This window comes from Mytilus edulis, chromosome 2, assembly GCF_963676685.1.
Source record: "Mytilus edulis chromosome 2, xbMytEdul2.2, whole genome shotgun sequence".
Lineage (NCBI taxonomy): Eukaryota > Metazoa > Mollusca > Bivalvia > Mytilida > Mytilidae > Mytilus > Mytilus edulis.
In genome coordinates this window covers 79,532,801-79,546,865 of record NC_092345.1, presented here as the reverse complement: position 1 = coordinate 79,546,865, position 14,065 = coordinate 79,532,801, and the positions used below count along the sequence as shown (strand labels likewise).

Genomic DNA, 14,065 nt, shown 5'->3' with positions numbered 1-14,065 from the left:
AACAGCAAGAGCATAACAATTCTCCATTTATCAGTCTTAGATATATATCTTTTTTTATCTTAACCAATCAGAACAAAGGATGCTTTATATTGAGATACTTTATTGAACAAAACTAAAACACTTGTATTTGTTAAGTGATAACAATATGATCTTTTAGAAAATGATTTTAAAGTTATTATTTACACCACATTATTTGTTTTATAAGATTTTTAAGTAAATATGAAAATCACATGTTTTATTTCACTTTACAGAATAGAGGGGCGTAAAGGGGGTGGGGGTGGGGTGTATCTACGCAGAAGAAAGCGAAATAAAATTCTGCCATTTCATGATGAAGGAATAATTAAAAATTTCAAACACGGTGAATATTGAACCTTTTTCATGGCTGCACGTGAAATAAAAATGCCAAAACATGTGGCACGAAAATAACCCTTTACCACCCTCAGAATAGCTTACTGAATAAATAAGAGTTGAAAATTAAAATATAAATGCTAATTCATGAACCATTTCAGTAATTCCTGAAACCATGAAGGTTTGTTACTAATTTAAACATCGATATGATTTTTACAGAGAAACCAGAGATAACAGTTTATGAAAAAGAACTAATTGTATCAGCTGGTGACCCAGCTATCCTAAAGTGTTCATCCAAAGGAATCCCACCACCTATGGTCACCTGGAACAGGGGCGATATAGAGGTATTTATTATACATATTTATGCAGCATTAGTTTAGTCTTCGTCAAAATAAATTTGTAAATGGTTTGGCAGAACCCTGTCTTACCTGCAATTGCTGATGTCAGTGCAAAAGACTTGAGTCGATTGTAAGAAGTTAGTCAACTTATCAGTAAAATACAGGACTAAAAAAAAAATCTTTAATATAGATTTTGATCTTAAACTTGAAGATTAACTTTTGTCCAATTTCTAATACAATCCATTAAGGGTAACAAATGTCTAATGTCAAAATGATATAGTCTCAGACTGTCTGTAGATGTTTACTGCATAAGTCCATCTATCAGTAAAGTACTAAAAAATGAAAGAAATATAATTTCAAACTCGTGCTTCAAGCATTTTCTCATAATTCTAGTCATAAAAAAGCTTCTGCCAAAGTTTCATAAGATTATATGAAGGTCTGACAAAGTGATTGATGTGTAACAAACTTTAACTTCAGACTATACCTTCTTGCTTACCACCAAAAATTTCAGTCCTTTTATTTATTAAGTAAAATATGGAATTTTTCATTATTTTGTTCTTGATACTATCTTTTAATCATTAAATGCTTATGTAAACCAATCTAGGTGTCGCTATGTTTTGCTTTTGCAACATAAATGACTTGTATCAGGCTATAAAAAATCAATTAGTAACGAAACAGATAAAAAGTTACAAGATACCTTTGGATGCTTACAAACAGTCTATAATGACCTTCACCACACACCGATACCACTCAAACCTCCTTACAATTTAGTCACAAGATCAGTTAAAACCAAGTTATCCTAGGAATATATTACTATACTCCCTAGCAAAAAAGGGTGTATATAGGAATCATCCTGTCTATCCATCCACTTGTCTGTCCCCCCTGATGTCAATTTGCTGTGTCAGCTAAGCTCCTCATAAACAGCCAGATAGATATTGAAGCTTTACACAGTTGTAAAACACTCCCTGAAGATGTGTTTAAAAGAATATATCTTTGGTCTGTCATGTTAAATGCTGGGGAGATTATTAGATTTAACTGTTTTAGAGGGGCATTAGGTTTGAGATTTAAACAAAAATAAAATATAATTTTTGTTATGTTTAATCATTAATGAAATTGAAATAATAATTTGCTTTAAGCAGCCACTGTAGTTCAATTTTGTCAAAATAAGTTAAGAAACATTGCTGATGAATTATCCACATGCAAGTTTTAACCTTCAAAGAGATGGGTTATGCATAAACTAATGTGTGTAGGAAAATAATATCAACATTGAAAGTGACTTTCAATTGCATGTGTTCGCTATCTATTTATATCTATTTTTATGTTTATATCGGGTTATATAACCATCAGCAGTCTTCAAAGGTCACCTCAATGGAAAATTAGGTGATATCTAGACTAAAATTCACACGAAATGCTGATACTTATTATCAAGTCAGTGCATCATTTATTGTTTATTTTAGACTTTTTAATAATTTGAATATTTAGTTTAAGATGTTTTAGATCAAGTATGAGAATTTTAGTTAAATTTTGATCATGAATTTGACAGCTAATGCCCCTTCCATATATACTAATGGTATTGCAGGGTAGTAGTATCTTTCTGTGAGTACTCACATACAGTTCCATTTAATCATTACTTTAAGTTCACATAGTCATCATCTGATAAATGCAGATACATGTTTTTGGAAATTTTGTCAATGTCTAATCTGATTCTAGTGATTTATTTCAGATAACAGCTTTGTCCTATGTTAAGTTATCAAAAGATGGACAGTTGACAATCTTTGGCACACAGGAACAAGATGCTGGCATTTATCGCTGTGTAGCTAGTAACAATGCTGGCTCTACATCTATAACAACTCAACTTACTGTCGGATGTAAGTGTCTATAACCAGTATATGTCAGGGTCTATATGAATGAATGAATGAATGAATAAATAGTTTATTAGAGTGCAACTGAATATATAATGTACTTGAGTATTAACATAATGATTAAGCCAGCCAAATAGGCTTATGATGCACTATCATGTTTTAACTTTTTAAAAATATAACAGATATAAGAAAATAAGGTCAAAATTATAACATTTACAAATGTAGACATGTGTATTATCTTCACTTCTATATTTACAATGGACAGATTAAACAGTTATGTATATTCACATCTTATAATGGAACATTCTAAAATAATGTTTGCTACAAGCTTGCTATTAGCATTAAAGAGTACTGTAATGGCTTTGCTTGGAGATAGTTCATCAATATACATGCTCATTAAATCCTCCAGTTATGGTATCCATGTACTGCATAAAGAGTGATCAGCTAGAAAACGGCTATTATATAAGGCATTTTAATTTTTCAATGTATTCATTCAAACATGTGATTTTACTGTAACTCAGCTTAACCATAGAGTAGAAAACATATTGCAACATGATTATTCAAACTTTTAATTTGGTTTGTAATTGCTTGTTTCATAGCTGAAGCTAGAATAATTGGACCACCTCTTAACACTGGAGCTGACATAGGAACCAATGCTACATTGACATGTAGAGCCTCAGGACAACCCCGGCCTACCATAACCTGGCTGACCAATGGAAAACCTGTCAATGTTGTAGAGGGACGATTAATGCAGCTAGCAGGAGGAGAATTGTTTATACAAGGTAATACATAATGGTAGTTAAAACAGGTTAAATTGGATTAAAGGCTAATGCTTATTTCACCAAACCGACTGTAAAAAAACATACATGACAGAATTCCAGCAACACTCCATCCAAGGGTTGTATCAGCAGAATAATCAGTTTGTTGATTGTGGCCATTGTCTGGTAGAAATAGAAGGCTATATAATGATCTATAATCATTTTAAGGATAAAAGTTTCTCTGATAGATAACCAGTTCAAACAATGAATAAAAGAAATAGGTTGGTATGTTTTAAAATGAACACATCAGCATACTTAAACTATTTGCTTTAACCATATATGTACATGTCTTACTTCAACTTTAGAACCCACAAAAATATAAATCTTACTATGCAATTAAAATGAGTTGGTTGGTTTTGCATACCTGTCAACTCACCCGTTTTTTGCGGGTGACACCCGTTATTTTCACCTCTCACCCGGGAGTTTTTCTTTACCCGGCGGGTCCCGGGAATTTCTAACAATTCCCGTTTCACCCGGATTTCTGACCGGAATTGTTTCCGGTATTTAGAAGTAATACGACTTTCGGTTTTATCGGTCTTTTTCAATGTAACCAAAAGTCAAAATGTAGGACTGTTTACCTGAGCTACGTAACGATATGAAGAGACAACACAGCTACAAGATGAGTTCAGTGACTATCAGTTGACCCCATTAGATGAACTTCCACTTTGCACTTCCCCTGAAACTGACATTGGTACATTTTGGGGAGAAATGTCCAAGTTCCATGACATTTTTCTTAACAAGCCAAGATTTTTTGTTTTGTCAGTGAGAGGGCATTTTCTTTAGTAAAGAAAATAGCTACAGAGTTTAGGGCTGATCTTAATAAGGATACACTGTGTGCTCTTCATTCTTGTAAAATGAATACACATTTGCATTGCTATGAACTGAAACCAAGTGCAGTTCTTTTAAAGAATGCCAAGTCTGCTACTATGGAATATAACAATAGTCTGAAATAAACTTGTATACATGTTCTAACTGTTTCATATACATATTGACTATATTGACTATATAAATTATATGTAAACATATTTTTGTTCTTCAATTGAGCCCGCAAAATGTCGTACGCGTTATGACCTGAGATTTTTTTTCTCAATGCAGGTCATGACCTGACTTTTCATTTTCAGAGGTTGACAGGTATGGTTTTGTAAGGGCAAATTAAGTCTTTCACATAAGCACATTAATAAATTAAAATTAAAATATTTATCAGGTTCTTTATTGAAGTTTAAAGACATATTCCATATTAGGACAATTGAACACTGTAACGAATTTATCCTGATTTTGTTATATTACATATTATTATATTTGAATTCAATATAAGGACAATATCAACCAAATATATTTTAGATATTTAATCTAAAACTGTGAAAAATTAAAATATTTGGACTATGAAGGAAATCATTTTTAAATTTTTTTTATTAGGTCAATTGCATAAGGGAGATTATCCCAATTGATGTAATAAATAAATAGATAATTCCTATTGACATAATATAAAATTGTACTGAAATTTATTAGGAGAATATCAGCCAATCAAATTGCCAGAAATTACTCTAAATCAGGATAAATTAGATGTATGCTGTTATTGTTTATATTTGTTTACAGGAGTTATACCAGAAGATGAAGGACGGTACACTTGTGTTGTCAAAAATAGGTTTGGGACAAGAGATCATACTGCATACCTAACTGTTACTGGAATTTGTAAGTAGGAGGACCTTATGACTTGCCTATCAGTTAATATAACTGATCTTACTGGAGAATGTTAGCATTGTCAAAGGTGGGATTTGGGTGCATGTAAAACTGGTTGATCCCCTCCACAGTTTGTGTTAGTACCAAGTCAAGTATTTGCTTTACCTCTATCAATTTATCAAATGTTTTCAGCTGTCCATCCTTTGAAATTTTCATCAAATTTATTAAAGAAACTTTAAACACACAACAGTTAATAAATCTTAGAACTGCATTATTCCTATATATAAGTATTGAAATGTTCTTCATATTTTTCTCAGGAACTCGTAATTAGAGCTTCCTGAAATTTATTTTAAATGTCATGTTTGAATGCTTTACCATCTGATCCACAGGTTTATTTAAAAATTTGTGTATATCATTCAGTGAGACTTGTGATTGCATCCAAGCACATTCATTTAATCATATTTATGTGTATATGTTGTGTATTTTATTCAGTGAGACCTGTGATTGCATACACTGTTCCGTACATTGATGTGATCAAAGGCAAAAATGTAACCTTGGACTGTGTTCTGGTACAGGGAAACCCAAAACCTACTGTTCATTGGTTGGCCAGAGGTCAAGAGCTTATGAAGGACAACCATTTTGTAATAGAATCAGCCAACAAAGTAGTGATAACAAACATCCAAGAAGAGCATGAAGGAGTGTATACTTGTTTAGCTTCTAATGTTGCTGGTAATTCCACATCAGTAGTGTCCATTAATGTACAAGGTGGGTTTAAATGTAAAGTCCATAACAAGGTTCACCATACATTTGATTCAAATCATTTCCATTACCAGAAATACTCTTTTACTATACTCCGGTCCTACTAAAAAGCGCCCGGGAGCGCCCGAGAGCGCCCGGGAAAAGAAAAAGCGCCCGGAGAAGGAAAATTAGCGCCCGGAGAAGAAAATTATAATACATTGTATAATAATATTTTCTAACAATATGTTTTTTCCTGAAAAAAAAATAGTCATTGATTGTTTTGTCCTTAATATAAATGGGGATATGTACGATGCTACATTTAAAGTGTTGTTGCACTTTTACATTTTGATTTCAAAATGGTATATTAGTAAGTAAATAAAAATAAATAAGAGTATATAGAAGAATCATGAACGATATTGTCTTCGATTAAAACGTATATTTTGTTATTTAAAAATAATCAGTGCCTGAGGTGTTATATTTTCGCAACTGCATGCATGGTGAACACTTTTTTATGCAGATACTGATACAGATTTATTATATCTTTTTTATATATATACTTCATGAGTATAAAACTTAAACTGTTTCAATGGATTTGCTTATCAGGGTTTTAATGCTAAGTTTTAAATTTAAACCAAAGTCCTGCTTTGTCCACTTGTTTTAACTACGGTACATGTATAGAACTGCTTCATTTGCTGATTTATTATGTGTAACTCTTTTAATTTTGTTTAAATTAATATTTATCAGTGAAATTTAAGTTGTGTTATACATTTTTCATTTTGATATCGTTTTTGAAAAACATGTCTTTTGATGTCTTACATATAAATCTTCCGCATAAACTGTGATCCAGTAGTGTCTGTCTCTCGAAACATTATTTATATATTATTGTTAAAGTTGAAACATTCATACTTGTTTATGTGCTTTATTACTTATACATTTTTCATTTTGATATCGTTTTTGAAAAACATGTCTTTTGATGTCTTACATATAAATCTTCCGCATAAACTGTGATCCAGTAGTGTCTGTCTCTCGAAACATTATTTATATATTATTGTTAAAGTTGAAACATTCATACTTGTTTATGTGCTTTATTACAAATGTCTATTATCTGAATTTGCAAAATACTTGTCTAAAATTAAAAAAAATTAAAATGTTCATAACTTTTTTCATCGACACAAAATTGTCTCATGCCAATAAAATATTTTTCATATTTTCCCCGGGCGCTATATTTTCTTCCCCGGGCGCTTTTTCTTTTCCCCGGGCGCTTTTTCTTCACCCGGGCGCTCCCGGGCGCATTTTAGTAGGACCCCTATACTCTGATGGAAAATTTTCAATTTGTTCAATATTTATATTCAAAGTTTCATATGTAACCACAAAATCCATGAAAATTGGTATCCAATGAATAACAATGAATCCACAGTATACATTTTATCTAGATTTTAAATTTCTGTTACAATGTGTCCTTTATTTTTAACATTCATCACTTCAATTTTGATTGGGTTGTTCACATTTCTGAACAATGAAAGCCATCAATGTTCCAAGGTAATCCTCTATATTAATATCTATTATTATTTCAGTGCCTCCAAAGTTAAACACTGCAAGTCCAGAAAATCAGCAAACAAATTTTACAGTAAACCTTGGTTCTGGAGTTGTCCTCCCTTGTGAAGTGGAAGGAGACCCTCTTCCTGACATAGTTTGGTTCAAAGATGAAATTCCAATCTCCATGACAGACTTGCACTACTTCATCACTCAGGATGGCAGTTTAGAAATATTTAGCTCTGACTCAACAGATACTGGACAATATAGATGTCGTGCATCAAATGTTGTGGGGGATATAGATAAAACAGTTTCTCTCTTTGTTAGAGGTATTTACAAATACATTGTGCTTGTTCAACTTGCATTGGTTTTCGGCATCAAGGGTCTACTGGGAAAAGATCAACTTAAATCTAAATAGGTCCAACTCATGAGAATTGGTATTCTTGTCTAGTTTCAGTTACCATGAGAAATTCTCAGTTTTTTGCAAATATGGTATCAGGAACCTTTTTGAAATGTTCTTGTAACATTTTAAGATTTAATAAAATTAGATATAGTATCAACAATGAAAAGAGGTTTAAACTTGTTGCAAATTTTGCTTGAAATTTTATAGATAAATATACTAGGAACAGTGACCTTTACTTTAATGAATGAATCTTTATTGAAAAAGCATGGCAATATTAACAACATATATTACATAATATAATTTATTATTTCATTTGTGAATCCAGCCTCTTACAAATAAAAACGTCCTCTCACTCAAAACTTCAATAACATATTTTACTTTTTTTAGTTGGATCATATGAAGGAATTTTAAATAGCCTAATATAAACACATTGTCATTCTGCCCACAGATTTGAAAGCTCTTCATTATTTCCCAAGTCTGCATTTATCATGAATTTATGTCACTTGGTATCAGTTTTTTACACTCTACTGAAGAAGACGAAAAATATCAATTGATTTAAAAGGTTAAGACTCTTTTTAATTGGGTTGATGGAAAATTCTGCTTTAAGCAAGCTTTGAAGTTAGTTTGTCTTAAACAAAAGTTTTCATAAGTCAAGGACATCATAAACAGATGAGATTGTGTCCCATAACCATTTGATCCTTCAATGCATTAAAAAAAACAACCTCTAAAGGAGTAAGTTCGGTAAGGGCCATATTTGGCCCCAATTATAAAGTCTATAGTTACAAGACAATAAATGTTTTAAGTTGCCGTAAAGACATGAGAGAAAGTTGAACAGAACTGTTTTTGTCAAAGTTTTATTCTAACACGTTGATTTTTACATCCCAAAAAGGTCAACATAAGGGATTTTGGTGAAATTTGACAAAATCAGCTGGATTTCAACCAAATAAAGGACCAGGAAACATAGAGCGCAGGCGTCGACAAGCTTAATATTCAAATGAGACATATGAAATATTTTCACAAACATTATTCTAAAAGATCTTTGTTGTCGACGTATGCGCTCTATGTTTCCTGTCCAATAATCTATGGAAATTTATCCATTTTCATTGATTTTTTGTGAAAAATCGATATGAGTACAACTTGTGACGTCATAATGAAACGCAGAAACGTAAAATTTTCAACAAAATGGCGTATATCCTATCTAGTCAATGTATTAGCTATAATTTATCGTGATATTGGTCAACAAATCCGAATTTGAAATTTACGTTAAAAAAGGGGGCCATATTAGGACTTTATCGAACATACTCCTTTGGATTTTTTTTTGTCTTCATTAGATAAAAAAACCCAACAGAGTTTTAAAAACTATATGACAAAAGAAATTTCTGAAGATGATAGGTAATTCCCAAATAATCCAATATATATAAAATGCAAGCTGACAGAAACTGTTAACTGATGGTAACTGGTTGACCATAAGGGCACATTGCAATTTTACAAATTATTCCAAATCATTGAATGCTTTAAAATGAAAATATTAACCTAATTAGTGAACATTGTTGTTGTGTACTAGATGTTATTTTGCATCAGGAGATTGAGGTTAGAATTCAATTTATACTGTATTCAAAATATTTCAGTCATATGTTTAACATTTTTTATTTTTTTGTATGTAATTACAGTTCCACCAACTATAGATGGAGACCAGAATGTTGAACAGACTGTACTAAAGGGTGATACGTTGACATTAAGTTGTACTGTCAACGGGATACCAGATCCTACTGTTCACTGGAGGAAAAACTTCAAAACTTTTAACCCTAAATCGGGAAGATTTGTCTTTGATGAATTTGGACTGACTATATCGAGAGTAAAGACAAGTGATAAAGCAATTTATGAATGTGTAGCTAACAATGAGGCAGGGGAGACAACTAAAGTTATAACAGTTAGTGTACACAGTGAGTTACACTACAGAATACAAGAAATATAATATAGTGAATGCTAGGTTAATTAATATGTATTTTATACACTTCATCATTGCTATGTTTTCTTTCATTTCTTTTTCCATTCAAGTACAAATGAATTATTAAAAGTAGTAACGTCGGTGTGTGTGTGTGTTTTTTGGATCTGTTTTAAATCTTCTCTGTTTGTATGTCAAAACGATTCATGGCAGATAAAAAGTTTCATGTTTTCTATGTTTTCTTTTGTTTCATTTTCGATTCAAGTACAAATAAATTATTTATATTCCAACAATGTGTGTATAATTGAATATCATTTTAGGAGTGGGGAAATTTGCAATACCATTGTCCATCTGTCTGTTTGCTTAAAACATTTTTAAGTCCATTTCTGAGAGACTGAATGACTTCAGATTTGCTCAGCAGCTCAATCTTTATAACAAGTAACATTTGTGTGTGTGTGCGTGTGTGCTATTTGGATCCATTTTACATCTACTCTTCTGTATATCTGTGTTAGTACGTTATAAAAATGATCCATTGCAGATAAAAAGTTTCATGCATATTGTCATTTTAAAGTGTCCTCTTTGGATATGTTGCTAAATACAGAACACAAAGAAGGTTTAACACATGTGCAATGTACTAAATGTGTATTACATGGGACATTACAACAGACCATTGTCAAAAAAGGAAACCAACAATGAGCAATATATTTTGGATATAAACTAGATAGCACAACTTGGTACAGTTACAATATGTGACTTGGGGTTGAGGTTTGGGGTTTTAACAAGTATTATGTGACCACAAACATCAAGCTTTGCTAGTTATCTAAAAACATATTTCTTAAAATTAAAACAATAAAACAACATTAAAAACATGCACTGTCCAGTAACCAACAGGATGACCACTTGATTGAACTAGGAAATTAAAGACTGTGCATTAGTCAGTTAGCAGGTTCAAAATTTGTAACAATTACTACACTCTTTATCAGACTTCAGTGATGTCTCATAGAATTTTATTTGTTTTTTTTATGTCTGCAATATAGGTTTAAAATATCTTTCATAATTTTACCCTTGGTCCATTGTCAAAATTTACTCTAGGTTCTTCCTTCTGTCATGTCTGTCCTTTCTGTTTTCTGTCATTACATTTGGGACTTGTGCACCAAAACCAAAGTTTGATTATAATGTTGCTTTTACTAATGTCATTTATTATTGATTATGTTCAACATTTTGAAGCCTGGCAGATCTATTAAGACTGAAAATACTGTAAAAAATACAGAAAACGTGTTTGATGTTAGTTTGATAGCTCAATTTTTTTTTAAGATGTGGAATGATTTTTTTCCTTTGAAATTTTTTCCAGCACCTCCAACAATTGCTAGTGGAGATCCATCAGAACTGACAGTTACCAAAGGTGTTTCTGTGAATCTGAACTGTGAAATGGAAGGTGAACCAATGCCAACAGTCACATGGAGAAAAGATGGTGTCATAATAGATGTGGAATCTTATAAATATCAGCTGATAGGGACTGGATCCCTGACAATACATGATGTAGGAGTACAAGATGGTGGCCATTTTGTTTGTCAGGCAGAGAATGTGGCAGGGGAAGTCTCCAAAGAGTTTGATTTAAATGTTCATGGTATGAACTAAATCATGTATCAAAGCAAGATTTTTATGAAGGGCCGTTCAGGTCATAATTCATTTTGTTAAACATAAGCTAGAGGTATGCGTAACAGTTAGTTCACATCCCCTAGAGGTACACATAACACTTTGTTCATGTACCTTAGAAATCACTTTATTCTACTTCTCAAAAAAATAGTATCTAGTTGATATATTTAAAGCAAATCATTGGTTTGTCACAATTGGTCTAGTAGTTAGGACATATATGATCATAGTAAAATTTGATGAACGATTACAATTTCTGAGAAAAAAAATCACAATTTACAGACATCTCAAAAATGTTTTTACTGATAGGACCAAAAAGGGTTGACATATGTTTAATAGGCATTCATCAGTTATCAGTCATCAAATTTGGGAGGAGTATTGCTATTAGAATGAATTGTTAACACTATGAGCCTCTTTTTTTTAGCTCCTCCAGAACTACCACAAGATTTACCAGCTACAACAAAAGTCGTTGAAGGAGAATCGGTAACATTAGTCTGTCCTGCTGTTGGTACTCCTATACCTACCATTACCTGGTACAAAGATAACATACTTATCACAGATCCAGTCATCTTATCAGATGGATCTCTCAATATAGAAATGGTAAAATCATCTGATGAAGGATCATACAGATGTCAGGCCACAAATAAGGCTGGTTCTGTTGAAAGAAATGTCACATTGGATGTACATGGTAAGAAAAATTCTTTTTATGTCTTGCTTTCTGAAGTGGGAGGAACACAGTGGTTATGGAGTCCATTCATTCATTTTTCCTTCCACCCCATTATTGCATTCACAACTTCACAATTGTATCTAAAATTCACAATTCAGAAAATAAATGAGATGTGTTTGTGTATAAACGATGAGTTATCATGCAATGTTTTGAATACTTTGACAAGGTCATGCATGTTTTTTGGGGATTAAAATAGTATTGCTAGTTACTGAATTTATTTTTTTGTCTCTCAATGAAACATCAATGCAATGAAAATATTTTTTAATATTTTTTTAACACCTGGACTCTTACCTAAGTGTCCCACTTTCAATTGTTTTCTTCATTCAGTAAAATTAACTCAATATTTTAATTTACTATTTCAGTAAAACCAAATATAATAGATAGTGATTCACATGGTCCTGATAGTAGAAATCCAAATGTTATACTCCATGATAATATAACCTTGACCTGTCCTGTGGAAGGAGATCCCCTTCCTTCAATAACATGGTACAAAGATGGCCAACAGATTGAAGATGATTATTATACGCTGTCAGATGATGGTTTGATGTTGACCATAACCAATGCAAGGATAAGGGATGATGGAAGATTTAAATGTGTTGCTAGAAATGTTGCAGGAGAAACAGATGTTACCTTTGACCTTAATGTTCATGGTAATATGTAGTTTTGTTTAATAAAATCATCGAGGAAATAATCACCGGCAGCTGGAAGACAAGAATTTACACTATTTCATTTGCCAGTATACTGTCAGAAAATTTATCAGAAATAAGAGACATTTGAAGAGATGACCAGATTCATACAGCAGAGAGATTTACAAGATCTCAATTATATCGTTGTATGACACCAGAGGAATTACGGGATTTCTTTCACATCTGAAATTATTAGACTGAAAAATAACATTATTGAATAAAAACAATGTAATAATTTTATATATTCTCATACATAATGGTTATGTATAAACTTTTGCACAATCATCTCAAACTACAATCAGACTTTCCTCAAATTTTGGAATCGAGCTTCAAGTGAACATTCTTTACTGTGTTGTGTGTGTCTTCATCCATTAGTCATTAACTTGTGTTAGCTGAATACTTATAGCGAAGTTTCAATAGGGAGAAATCAAATTATTGTTAAGCCCCACCTACGATAGTAGAGGGGCATTATGTTTTCTGGTCTGTGGGTCTGTTCGTTCGTCTGTGGTTCTATTCGTCCGTCTGTGCGTCCGTTCGTTCAGGTTAAAACTTTTGGTCAAGGTAGTTTTTGATGAAGCTGAAGTCCAATCAACTTGAAACTTAGTACACTTGTTGCTTATGATATGATCTTTCTAATTTTAAAGCCAAATTAGACTTTCGACTTCAATTTCACGGTCACTGAACATAGAAAATGAAAGTGGAAGTTTCAGGTTAAAGTTTTTGGTCAAGGTAGTTTTTGATGAAATTGAAGTCCAATCAACTTGAAACTTAGTACATATGTTCCCTATAGTATAATCGTTCTAATTTTAAAGCCAAATTAGATTATTACCCAATATCACGGTCCATGGAACATGCAAAAGGATAGTGCGAGTGGGGCATCCGTGTACATTGGACACATTCTTGTTTTAAATTTAAGTTGAAGTGAAGTTTAATAACATAACTCAATGTCTTCAAATTTGAGAAAACTTGACATCATTTCAGTCATGTTAAAGTATATTTCATTGTTTTTCGCAGTTCCACCATATGTTGACACCACAGCTGTATCACCAGATCAAATGACACCCATACAGAACACACCATTGGTCATAAATTGTCCTATTAGTGGTGTTCCAACACCAAATATCACATGGCACAAAGATGGAGAAGTTATTTCTACCAGTAATCATGTGACTATTTCAACCAATGGAAGGAGACTGACTGTGACAGATACAAAGGTAGACGACTCTGGGAGTTACAAGTGTGTTGGAGAGAATACAGCTGGGACGGAAGAAAAAACTTTTTTTGTAAAAGTTAATGGTAGGATAAATGTTAATTAATTGTAGAATACATATTCA

At 32.2% G+C, this 14,065-nt stretch overlaps 1 protein-coding gene across 6 annotated transcripts in view; it reads left to right on the top strand.

The window, feature by feature from the left end:
• Positions 1–14,065, top strand: part of LOC139513072 (hemicentin-1-like) — a 103,021-nt gene that overhangs the window by 23,492 nt on the left and 65,464 nt on the right. For all 6 annotated transcript variants that reach the window (XR_011662382.1, XR_011662383.1, XM_071301218.1 and 3 more), the window contains 11 exons: positions 568–692; positions 2,410–2,554; positions 3,148–3,330; positions 4,963–5,058; positions 5,539–5,811; positions 7,359–7,646; positions 9,391–9,663; positions 11,017–11,292; positions 11,743–12,006; positions 12,408–12,695; positions 13,746–14,027. Coding sequence is in view for 4 of the 6 variants with exons in the window: in XM_071301218.1 (XP_071157319.1) it covers positions 568–692; positions 2,410–2,554; positions 3,148–3,330; positions 4,963–5,058; positions 5,539–5,811; positions 7,359–7,646; positions 9,391–9,663; positions 11,017–11,292; positions 11,743–12,006; positions 12,408–12,695; positions 13,746–14,027 (2,493 nt within the window). In the remaining 2 variants the exon portion in view is untranslated. The remainder of the gene's footprint in view (positions 1–567; positions 693–2,409; positions 2,555–3,147; positions 3,331–4,962; positions 5,059–5,538; positions 5,812–7,358; positions 7,647–9,390; positions 9,664–11,016; positions 11,293–11,742; positions 12,007–12,407; positions 12,696–13,745; positions 14,028–14,065) is intronic.